This window comes from Perognathus longimembris, chromosome 23 (genome assembly GCF_023159225.1).
Source record: "Perognathus longimembris pacificus isolate PPM17 chromosome 23, ASM2315922v1, whole genome shotgun sequence".
Taxonomy (NCBI): Eukaryota; Metazoa; Chordata; class Mammalia; order Rodentia; family Heteromyidae; genus Perognathus; species Perognathus longimembris.
Window position 1 is genome coordinate 23,745,477 of NC_063183.1, and position 12,166 is coordinate 23,757,642.

At 46.6% G+C, this 12,166-nt stretch overlaps 1 protein-coding gene across 4 annotated transcripts in view; it reads right to left on the reverse strand.

Moving 5' to 3' along the window:
* The window catches only part of LOC125340342 (myocardial zonula adherens protein), a 67,429-nt gene that overhangs the window by 35,484 nt on the left and 19,779 nt on the right, over positions 1-12,166 (reverse strand). For all 4 annotated transcript variants that reach the window (XM_048331852.1, XM_048331851.1, XM_048331853.1 and 1 more), the window contains exons 5-9: positions 10,266-10,379; positions 8,050-8,202; positions 5,916-6,041; positions 5,150-5,278; positions 1,024-1,103 (exon numbers count right to left, since the gene is read on the reverse strand). In XM_048331852.1, the coding sequence (XP_048187809.1) occupies positions 1,024-1,103; positions 5,150-5,278; positions 5,916-6,041; positions 8,050-8,202; positions 10,266-10,379 (602 nt within the window). The remainder of the gene's footprint in view (positions 1-1,023; positions 1,104-5,149; positions 5,279-5,915; positions 6,042-8,049; positions 8,203-10,265; positions 10,380-12,166) is intronic.

Genomic DNA, 12,166 nt, shown 5'->3' on the forward strand with positions numbered 1-12,166 from the left:
TTCAAAGAAACCAAAGGAGCCACCAGTTGACTCTGTGTTGTGTAGGCTGAGAGCACAGAATGCTGGAGGAAGTGTGTGGTGATTGCACACCACCTCAGCATCCAGGAAAAGACTAGTGAAAATTCCTAGAAGCTGGAAAACTCTGAAGTTGTAAAACAGGAAGAGAAACGGATTATTTTCGGCATACATTGTAGCACAGTGCACCCCAAAATGCATCCACAACTTAACCCTCCAAGATGGGCACAGTTATCAATTTATGGAACTCTTCTTCTTTAAAAAAAAAAAAAAAGAGCGCCAATTTTACAGCTAGGCAAAAAGGTTCAGCGAAGTTAAACAATGTTCCCAGAGTGCTCAAACCATCCCTGACTGCCTTTCCTTCACAGGAGAAGCGTGTGTATTGGGGTTTGAACTCAGGATCTCAAGCTTGCTCACTTGGCTGGTATTCCTACCCCTTGAGTCACACCTCTAACCTAACTTTTTACTCTTTATTTAGGAGATTATCTTTAGGACTTTTCTGTCCCAACTAGCTTCCAACCTCAATCCTTTCAGATCTCAGCCTCCTGAATAGCTAAGATTAGACACATGAGCCCCTGGCTTCTGCCTTCTGATTTCAGGAAGAACAATGGACTATTCTTGTATTTTCCATTCAAAGTTTTACGTTCTCATAGCCAAAGGGCAATGCCAAGTTTGGACACAAAAGCATGTTTAAATTAATTTCCAGGATAAATGGTATTAGTCACCATAGATGAGTTTGCTCATCCTGCAAAGTCCACAGCAAAGGACATTTATTGATTGAACTTTTGCCCTTGCAACAGCCTTTGCTATGTCCTACTGCACTAACAACCAGCCACAAGCCATGATGTGTGGCTGTCAGCTCCACACTGGAAGCTCTCAGCCCTGTATCACACATGTTTCATCTGTCACAAATGAAGATCATGGAAACTCAGAGGTCAGACTCGCCCACAAAACAAGAGTACACTCACCCTCTAAATCCACTCCAAGACTAAGGACAGTTCCTCTTACCTCTCTTTGTCAGGCTCAGTGAATTCCCCTGACATTTCTGTTTCATGCTCTAAGAGTTGGAGTTGAAGTTGGTGCCGTTCCTAAAACAAACAAGTGTTGAAATCAGTGGGTCACCACAGAGATGAACAGAAAGCATCTGTCAAGCAAGTTCAGCTCTAGGAAGTGCAAGTCTGTGTGATAACCTCAGGGATTACTCACTCACTCAGTCAGAGTTCAAATAAAGCTCAGGGATGCCAAAGATGTCCGTGTAGCTACAGATTCATTTCTAGATTTGAGGAAAATACCCTGGGAACACCACACTCAAGACTTCTTTTGCAAAAGTATTCTGTTAGCCCAGGCTCACATGGTTTATGAAGATTTATAGCTCTAAATAAGAGTAACTAATGCTTCAAATAAATAACCAGAGATACTATAAAACTTCTTGCTTATTTTCTAAAACATCAAGAAAAGAGGCTCTGGAATTCTGATGATGGTCCTAACCTGGTGGTGTAAACACAAGATATATATATATATATATATATATATATATATATATATATATATATATATATATATATATTATATATATATGTGTGTGTGTGTGTGTGTGTGTGTGTGTGTGTCAGATTAATGGTGTTAATGGTCACCCAGAGATACCCACCTCTTAATCCCTGAATCTTGCAAATATGTTATGTTACAAGAAAAAGGATTTTTAAGTGGGAAGATTCTCCTGGATTGTTCAGTTGGGCACCTAGCAGAAGGAAGTAATGAGGCTAGAATTAGAGAGAGGTTGAAGGTGCTACACTGCTGGCTCAGAGGCTGGAGGAAGGGGCCACAAGCCCAGGAACACAGGCACCCCAGACGTTAGAAAAGACAAGGAAATGGATTCTCCTCTGGAGCTTCCAGAAGGAATCCAGCATGCCAGCCTCTTGATTCGAGGACTTCTCCCTTCCAAAACTGTAAAATAATAAACGAATGCTGTTTGAAGCTAGTGATTTTTTTTTGGTCATTTACTACAGTAGCAATAAGGAATATACATGCAAGAGGCTATGTATTTTGTATACTTGGCAATAGGTATGTATATTAAAAAAATCTCCCAAAAGATTAAGAATCTAGGCCAGTTTTTCTTTAGAAAGAGTGGGGGGAAAATGATACGAAAGAGCTTGTGCCATCAGTACTGAAATGGCACTAAAAATTATGAACCCCACCTTTCCTCTCAGAAATGCTCTCCAACAAACTTTTACAAGTTACATAGATTCTAAAACTCCTTTCCATCCAATTATTGGATGCAAGTCTTGGAAAAATCTAGTTCTCGTGTTCTCTGAAGCTGCAAGTCGTACCAAGCAGAAAAGCTTGGCAGGGCAAACTATCCATTGTGCCAGGGAGAGGACCACATTCCCAGTGTGTTTGGAACAGTGAAGTCAGACCAGCTTTGCTGGGGTTTTGTAACCATTGTGAAATCTCTACAGCAAGCACACATCCTTACTATCTGTCCTGGACAGCCTGCTTCCCCTGCCCTGTGGGTGGAGCCACAGGCTGGAAGTTATCATCAGCCCTGAAATACAGATGACAAACCACTCACAAATGACTGCTTTCCCCACCCTACCAAGAAGGTGTCCTCAACAGCACCTAGCTACACCTTGTGTTTCGACTCCTGTTTTCTAAAACGTGAAGTGCAACAAGTCTTCAAAGTGCACTGCACCATGTTGTCTTCTGAGAAGCCACAACCAGAACAAAGGCACAGAAAGTTCTCTGTCACCCAGGAAGTTCTGGAAGAGCACACTCGATACAAGATTTTCTCTGGTCAGAAACAAAGATAGTTTCCCTTACGGTGCATACTGAGAAAAACAGTGAATTAAGGTATAGGGGAGGGAAGCCACGCCAAAGCACACATTGTCTGAGCAAAATGCAACAGGAAATGAGAACAGGATACAAACAAGGCCCCAGTTCCCGCCTGTGGCCCTGCTGCTCACCCACAGTGGGACAGAGATTTGGCCAGCTTCCTGTTCTCAAAGATTTACCCACGAAGGGACAAGTGTGTGAATGGAGATATCTAATCACAGTATTTCTTTAGCCTTATTGGAAAAGAAGATTTAGAGAAAGAACAATAAATGTTGAATCACACACAAAAAAGGAAACAAACCAAATGTTGGCAAAGAGCTGGCCTTTCCACCTTCTAGACCTCCCTACATTTGCCTCCCATAAGGACTGCACGTGGAAATTAGCATGAACAAATGAGAAACTTCCAGGATCACAGGGATACAGTGAAGATCTACTATAAAACAAGTCTAGCTAAGAAAAAGCTGACGTCAGCGGCAGACACATATGGCCCATAACAAGGTCATACATGGCGGCACCCTTATGCACCTGCCAGGAATTGTGCTGAGCAAGAGCAAGTGGCAGGTACTTTTCTCATTTACTTCTCACGAAAGGCCTCAGAATAAGAACTAATGCTACCAGCATTTTACAGAAGAAATGGTTTGGAAAAGGTCAAGAACTTCCCACAAGTAGTGTGTGTGTGTGTGTGTGTGTGTGTGTGTGTGTGTGTGTGTGTGTGTGTGTGTATGTGTGTGTGTCAGATTAATGGTCACCCAGAGATGCCAACATCCTAATCTCTGAATAAGAGAGGCAAGAACCACACTCTGGGTCTTGTAATTCTAAAGCCTCTGTTTTCAGTCAGGTACCACTGATTTAAGCCTGTCATCCTAGCTACTCGAGAGGCTGAGATTGTGATCCAAAGCCACTCTGGACAGAAAAGCCCTCAGAGACTCTCCAAAATAACCAGACCAAAAAAAAAAAAAAAAAAAGAAAGCACCAGCTATGAGCAAGCAAGCTGAGGTAGCACAGACCTGAGCTCGAACCCCAGTACTGCCAAAACAAATACAAATGAAGAATCTCTGTGTTCTTGCCACACACACACACACACCATCTTTCTGGAAAATACTTTTCAGGCCAGCTCCCCCACCCTGCTCACCGTCCTCCTTCACAAGCAGGAAAATCTGCCATCTAGACAGGGAAGCATCTTTGTAGGGAAGGTAATGGGGCACATTCACCCAGGTTCTAGAAAGCCCTTCTGTTTGCAGACTCCATTACCTCCACCACCAGTCAATAGTGCTGTTAATCCTCAATGAGCCAACCATCTGCTCTCCAATAAGAGCTGGAATAATGTATCCCCAGGGGGTAGAGATCAGATTTTAACCTTCAAGTAAGGAGGTTAGCAGAAAAAGTGCACTCCATGAGCCTAGAAGTGCCCACCTTGTCCAGAAGCTGTAGGGGACTGTGTGGTAGACACCAGAGGGACAATGGGAAGGCCTCCCCTCACATCCACGGGGCACCATAAACAGGGACCTTGCTCAACGGTCACTACCTAGCTTCTGTCACCAGGCTGGGGATTCTCAGCATCCAGAGTGAGTTACAGGGTGCTAAGAATGCTTTGGTTTTGGTGGGTCACCTCTATTTGCAACCTAGGCCGTTTTCCAGAACTCAGAATGCATCTGCCGGCTACTAAATAGTATCCATTCCTTTCCTTCATATCCTGTCTCCTCTCTCCACCCCTTCTTCCTGTTCTCCACTTCCTGCCTGGTTTCCTGCTCACCTTCTCAGCTGAGCTCTTGTCTTCCCTAGTACCTCATCCCCACCATGAGCAACTTTCCTGGTTCCTCCAAACTCCAGGTGTGTCAGGGAAATATCTGCCTGCCCCAGACACATGCCTCAGAAACAACAGGGGTGGGGTACTGACGGAACACCCAAATAGGCCTCGGGTTACTCAACAGGTAAGCCAAGTGCATGCCTGGAACCCTGGCCAGCTGTTACGATGGTAATTTGTGTAAAGGATTTCATACATAATGATTTCTTGTTTGTTTTGTTTGGGGCTATACTGAGATTTGAACTTAGGGCCTTAGGCTTGCTAGGCAGGTTCTTTTCCACTTAAGCCTTGCCACCAGCCTGGTCATGTTTGTGAAAAGCATCAAAATAGTTACCATAGGACAAACTAGAACTCTGTTGGACTTCATTCCACAGGCTGTGTGTTTACTTGTTTGCATAATAGCAAACTTGGGGTTGAGAGAAGCCCATACTGAACTTCAGAAAGGTCTGGAAGAGGAACCTACACAAGTGGGGCACAAATCCCATTTATCTTATCTGTTACCTTTTCCATGCGCTCGATGAGCCTGTCCAGCTCTCCAATCCTCTGGTCCTTCTCCTCTAGGCTGACCTCTGCTGCATGCATCTTTTGATTGGCTTCTTCAATTGCTTTCAGGAAACTATTGGTTTCCTCCTGCCAAAGAAACTCTCACTTCAGCACAGGGATGCAGTGACTGAGCAGTTCACCAGGGCCCAGGAGCTCAGACCTTGTGATGGCATCATTTCCCTTTACAAGCACCAACCTGAGGAGCCAAGGGTCCCTAAGTTTGAAGGGAATCAGGGCCAGAGCTAGCATTGCATATAGAATTCCCAGCTCTCCCCCCCACCCCTCCCCCCACAGTGTGCCCTCTCCTAAGAAGAAACTCCTGCTAGGCAAGGTGGAATTCCGCAGCACAACGCTTTCAAGGGCAGAGGAAACTTGTAGAGGGGTGAATGAGAGAGATGTCCTATATGGAGAAGGTGGTGCCTGGGAAGCTTTGGGGAGCTGAGGGAGAATCCAGGACAGAGAAGTAAGACATTTCAGAGAAAGATGAACCCGCGGAATAAGGAAGGGGCACTGCTGTGGCGAAGGCAGGATCTGCTTGGTGCTGGTACATGGACAGATGGGGTGTGTACATAGAGACCCATTGGTGTCTATTGGCAGGGTGGGAAGAAGGGAGAGGGGTGAAGGAGAGGATCAATAAGGGCTCCCATTCTCCCCTGTAAGGGCAGCGATCTCTCACTGCGACACCTCCCTGCCTATCTGATGGGCAGTGCTGGCCACAACACACCAGGAGAGCCTCTTTCTCGGCGCTGTGCTTCTGCTGCTCCTCCTGGAGCCGTTCCTCATACTGGCTGTACAGCTTCCTGGTCATCTCACGCATCACCTCAGCATTGGCTTCTTGAGATGACTCCACCTGCAAAGAGACTCATTGGAGGACCGGACATCTCATGTGGGGAGACCCAAAGGGGGTGACTTGTCACTTGGGGATGTGTAGTGGAGAGAAACAGCAAGAACTCCCAGGGTAAGGAGGAATCAAACACAGGTGGCACTATCCATGAAGTTATTTACAATGATCAAAATATAAAAATTTAGTCGGGTGCTGGTGGCCCACGCTTGTAATCCTAGCTACTCAGGAGGGTAAGATCTGAGAATTGGAGCTCTAAGAAGCCTGAGTAGGAAACTGTGTGAGATTTTGATCTCCAATTCACAACAACAACAACAACGCAACCTGAAGTGGAGAGTAGAGCAGTAGATTTGAGTTTAAAACAAAACAAAACAAAAAGAAACTCGAGGATCGTGACCAGGCCCTGAATTCAAGCACAAAAATAAATAAATAAATCTGCTACTTGGGAGCTGTTGATCAAGGCTAGTGTAGACCAAAAAAACTTACCGAGACTCCCTGGTAATCAATACGCCACACGTGGCGATTCCAGCTACATGAGAAACATAGCTAGAAAGACTGAGGTCCAACGCCTGCCCCAGGCAAAAAGTGCAAGACCCTACCTGAAAAGTAAAGCAAAAAAAAAAAAGAGGGAGGGAGCTGGAGGCATGGTTTAAGTGATAGAGCACATGCCTAGCAAGCGCAAGTCTCTGAGTTCAAGGCCTAGTATTGTCAGAAAAGAATACAAAGAAGAAAGTCAGACTGCATGTTTTCCCGCCCAGATGCTTTTCTAAATGCTGCCTTTCCAGTCTAAGCCTGGAGCCTCTAGTGGCCTGAGCAGGTGCAGCTTGGGAGAGAAGACTGTGTTGCATGCTGGGCATGCGCAGGGCTGAGACTGAAGCGTGGGTTCTCCTCTCCACCCAGGCCATGCACACACATGGCCTTCATGCCACTGACTTGGCTAGAGGCATGGTCTGCTCTGATTCCTCTTCCTTCTAGGCTACTGTTTCTTCCAGATAGCAGAGTTTGCTGGGCGCCTCACCTCTAGACAAGGGAGGCCTCCCTTAGCCTCAATACGCCATGTACTGTTTGCTCCAGTGAGGTCGCACAAGACTCTAGACAACCTACAATTCTCCTCACTCATCACTAAGCAAGTGTGGGCAGCCGAGAAGCCAAAACATGGAAACTCCCAAGCAGGGGTTATCATCAGCTAAGAATGTGGGTGCGCCCCCCCCCCCGCCACCCAACCTACACCTCTGTTTCTCCTGCACACAGAGGGTTCTGCTCAATGGCCCATGCCAGTAATTCTAGCAACCTGTCAGACTGAAATCAGGAGGATCGTGGTTCAAACTATCCCAGCCCCTGGAAAAAAAGTTCCTGAGAATCCTTCTCAACCAAGAGCTGGGTACTGTGGCACCAACCTATCGTCCCAGATTTTATGGGGAGGGCTAAGAGTGGGAGGACTGTAGTTGCAGGCCAACCCGGGTAAAGGAGTTTGTGAGACTCTTAGTGGAAGGAGCTCGCCATAGTAGTACAAGCCTGTCATCCTAGTTACCACCGGAAGAGGTAGACCAGGTGAGGACTGTCCAGCTGTTCATCTGAGCAGGAAGTGAGACCCTATCTTAAAATAATCAGTGCAGCTGGAAATGTAGCTTAGTGGTACAGTGCTTGCTTAGCATGCATGAAGCCCTGGGTTCGATTCCTCCATACCACATACACAGAAAAAACTGGAAGTGGCACTCCGGCTCAAGTGGTAGAGTGCTAGCCTTGAGCAAAAAAGAAGACCAATGACAGTGCCTAGACCCTGAGTTCAAGCCCCAGGTCTGGCAAAAAAAAAAAAAATCAGTGCAGAAACAGGCTGGAAGCATTGCTCAGCAGTAGAGCACCTGCTAAGAAAGCATGAGGCCCAGAGTTAAAAACACTGCCCCACCCCCCCAAAAAAAATGGAGTAATAGAAATGAAAACATTGAACCTGAGAGGAGGAGAGAGGAGATGCAAAGGCAGGAAAGGTTAGTACTAAACGGAGGTACATCTCGCTTACCTTTATTTTCAGCAGCTGGTTTTCCACGTGGGCCGCCTCTAACTGCCTCTGCTTTTCCCGCAGTTTATCCATGCACGCCTCATAGGTCTGCTGCAGATTTCTGATTTGATCCTTAATGTTGCTGTTTTCCAAAGTCACGTCCACCAGGCTCTTCTGTGATGGTGGAAACACAAACGACATCAGACTGAGAGATGGGAGAGCCCATGGCTAGGGCCACAGCGAGGGTACCTCTCTTTGTCACGCCACTCTGCCACCTGAGTGTTCGAGGGACTGTGGACTTCCTGCGGTGGTCAAGGCACCTGCCAACTTGATGTGTGGGGGCTGGGAGCTTCCCAGAGCCATCACAGCACCTGCCATGGTTTAGGATGGCTAGCAAGGGACTGAGGCTTTCTGAGGAACAAGGGTTCTTACTGCCTCACTTCACACAGGAAAGAGAACCGGGTTTACAATGAGTCACTGGAGTAGACTCTCATTAGTAAAGCCTCATGCCGATAGTAGTTTCCACTATGTAATGGAATAGGAGGCGTTTTATTTTTTCTTGGCTTTTTCTAGTGTGTGTGTGTGTGTGTGTGTGTGTGTGTGTGTGTGTGTGTGTTCTGTGTGTGTATCAATGTATATATAGGCAAATTCATATACACATATATGTGGCAGCACTGGGGTTTGAACTCATGGCCTGATACTTACTAGGCAGGCACTTTGTCACGTAAGCTACTCCATCCACCCTTTTGGCTTTCTTGTTTTTCAAAAGGGTCTCATGGTTTTGCCCACTGATGACCCCAGACTGCATCCCTCCTTCCGCTGCCTCCCGCCGAGCCAGGGTGCCTGGCACAAGCCACCGCACACACCTTGTTGGCTGAGATGGGATCTCACTTTTCTTTGCCCACGCTGGCTTCAGATTATGATCTTCCCTGCCTCCCCCTCCCCAATAGCTAGCATTACAGCAATGAGTACACCACCACACCCAGCGCTGAATATTTTTTCTGGCAATAAATAATAATAATAAACAGAGACATGATATAGACCCTCAGCTAGTCTGAATGCAGGCGGGACACAGACCTGCCTAGTGGGCTGGAAGGAGATGGCATCTCAAAGGGAAGGAAAGGGGCCTTGGCGAGCCCGCTTGACAGCAGGAAGAAGAGAAAACAAAGGCCCTTGACCAAGCCCGAGCCAAACTGGGGCTTGGCCCGAGACCAGGGAAAACTGGCATATGCAAAGGAAAAGCGTGGGGCTTGGAGGCCCCACCAGAAATGGGCATCCCAGACAAACCCAAACACGAGACCCACCCAGCTTTGTTGTTGCCCTGTGGGCTGCAGTTAGGGAATGCTCGCTACCACGGGAAAGAGACGAGCCCCACGTGAAAACCTGTTTGCTTATCCTCTCAGTTATTTATATAGGGCCAGAAAGGATTTGATATGGTTTGTGGAACCTTTCAGAGGACAGTAAAAAGATAAGAGTCCATTTTAGTTGAAGAAAGGGCAGAAACTATTGTGTAAATGTTTGGAAGGCCAAGGCCATGGGAAGCTCATCCACGTCAACACGAAGCTTTGTTTGGAATATCTTCGCATGTGTTGGGCAGGGACGGCTCCCTTGGAGTTGTAAGAGGGGCAGCATTTGCATGGTGAGCGCCTAGCAAATCAGGTGAGTGGAAACAGTCCCTTAAAGTGAGTGGAAAACCTGCAATTATTTTTTTCTTCTTAAACAAATGAAGGATACTGGGTCTTTCTCCTTCTCTGTCTGGTCACACAAGAAACAGTTTGGAATACACACAGCTCTTTCTAATGCAACATAAGGGCTGGTAGTGTGCCTTAGTGTTCAAGTCCCTGCCTAGCCAGGTTGCTTGTCAGGTACTCTGCCACTTGAGCCATGCATCCAGCCCTTTTTGCTTTGTTATTTTTCCAGTAAGCTCTTGTATTGCAAGACCAGCCCTGGGTAAAAATAAATAAATAAATAAATAAGATAAGAGATTACTGGAAAAATAACTGAGGACCCCCAGGATACGTGGTAGAGAAGTGCCGGCTCCAGCCCTGAATGCTAGAATCTGCACCCCCTACCCCAATAAGGGCAAAACAAAGCGTCCGTGTCTCTGCTTGGAAACACTTCCTCTGACTTCCCTTAAGGTCCGGTCTTCCCTGGGACTGGGACTCTGACGGATGAGCTCAGGGCATTCCGTGCCCTTCCCACAGAGGAGCTCCGTGGTAGAGCGGAGCGATCACTACCTGCAGGCCAATGGAGTCCGATGCCAAAGCTGAGCTCATGGCGTTGAAACTATCCAAGGCTGACGACTGGCTCTCGATGTGATTCTCCAGGTAATCCTTCTGAGCATTGGAAACCTGAACCGAGAGAGAAGACGATCAAAACCAATGCCCACCCACAGACATCTTCAGAAAGACAAAAAAATAATTTTCCTTCAGATACCATTGTCCCATTCACCCACAGAAGCGCACAACCCCATTCATTCTTCGGGAGTCAGCACAGACTCCTCATAGGAAAGAAACTGTGTCAGAGAGGGAAAAATGATCTGTTCAGTCGCACAGCGAGAAAGGCAACCCATCAGAAATGGCTTCTGCCGTCTTGTTTCTCCTAGTCACAGAAAGCACAGCTTTGGGTTCTTCTCATTCTCTAGGGTTGTTTTGTGGCTGTTGTTTCTGGTGCTTTAATTCGAGGTGTGTGTTTAATGTGTTAGGGAAAGTTCCAGCAGAGCCCTGGTCTTGAGCCAGAGCTTACCAGGAGATAAGGACAGAGAGTAAAGAGTGGGACTAGGGACAGGACATTCAGGAAGGTCAGGGCTAGAGGGCACAGAAATCAGCCAGGGAGGACAGAGGAGGAGGAGCCCTGGGGGCCGGAGGCAGGGTTGAAACATCAGGCCAGGACAGGGGGAGGTGGCACGCACTTATTTGGAGCTATGCTTGTCTGGTGGTAATCAGTAGTCTGTGGGTAGTTGGAGGAAGATGGAGAGTGAAGAGAGGCAGGTTCCCAGGATAGCTGTAACCCCAGAAAATGATAACATGTAGGCGATGGCCAGCGAAGCGCCGGGCAGACCTGTCCCTGCTCCCATGGCAAATTCAGTCCTTTAGCTTTAGGGACAGTCGTCGACATCTGTCAGTGTAAATTTCCACAGAGGGTGTGTGAAGATGTCACACATTTCCCACACACTGGTGAGAATGGGCTAAAGTGGCCATGTTTATACACCCCAGTCCTATAATCAAGAACACCATTCCTATGCAAGAAGATGCCTGGCAGTCCAGCCACCGACTGGACTCTCAGGCCCTGCTCTCATCCACCTTCATTCCTGCAGGCCTGGTCTCTCATGGAAGATCTGTCATCCATGTAACAACTCACCTTGGAGCCTATGAATAACAAAGATCCCCTTGAAATCCCACCAGCAATAGCTTGGTTAAATTAGAAGCTTATCTGTAAGTTTTTCAGTCCATAAAAACACTCACATGTGCCAACATTTAAAAACTATAAAAGGTACAGACTCCCCTTCACTCTTGCCACACCCCCAAGCCCCTCCCCTGTTCTCCCATATTAGCAGCCAGTGTGAAATCACGTTCTCGATGATCTTTCAGTCATTTCCGGGCACACACAGAACAATCCAGGCATATTCAAGTTGTCCTCCTGCTTTAGATAAGTAGAAGTGGATAATGGCAAGGGGTGGGGGGTGTCCCTTCTCATTAATAAATTGTTGATCATATAATGTTAGGGTCTTTCTTATCACTTGTTCAACAGCTTATTTTCTCTTTTGCTTTTACAATCTCATATTTGCTAGAAGAGCACGTTTGATAGACTATCATTGGACAGAATATAATTTCCTTTCTGCTTCTTGGTGGCCTTTAGGTTTCTAATCTTTTTACCAGCACAAAGCAATGCTGCCCTAAATTAGTTCACTCATCAGCCATTGCACACGTGCGAGAGCGTATCTGCAAAATAATTTCTTAGGAATAGGCTTTGTAGAGAATGCTTTGAAGATCAGGAAGATAGTTCTTAAAGGTTTCCTGTAAATAATAGAGTTCAATCTGTGACTATACTTCCCTCGTTTCCTGTAAAGCATGGCTCCCTTCAGGAAGAACACAATATACTTGAGAATCTTTGGGTACCAGACACTGGGGGGAGGTCC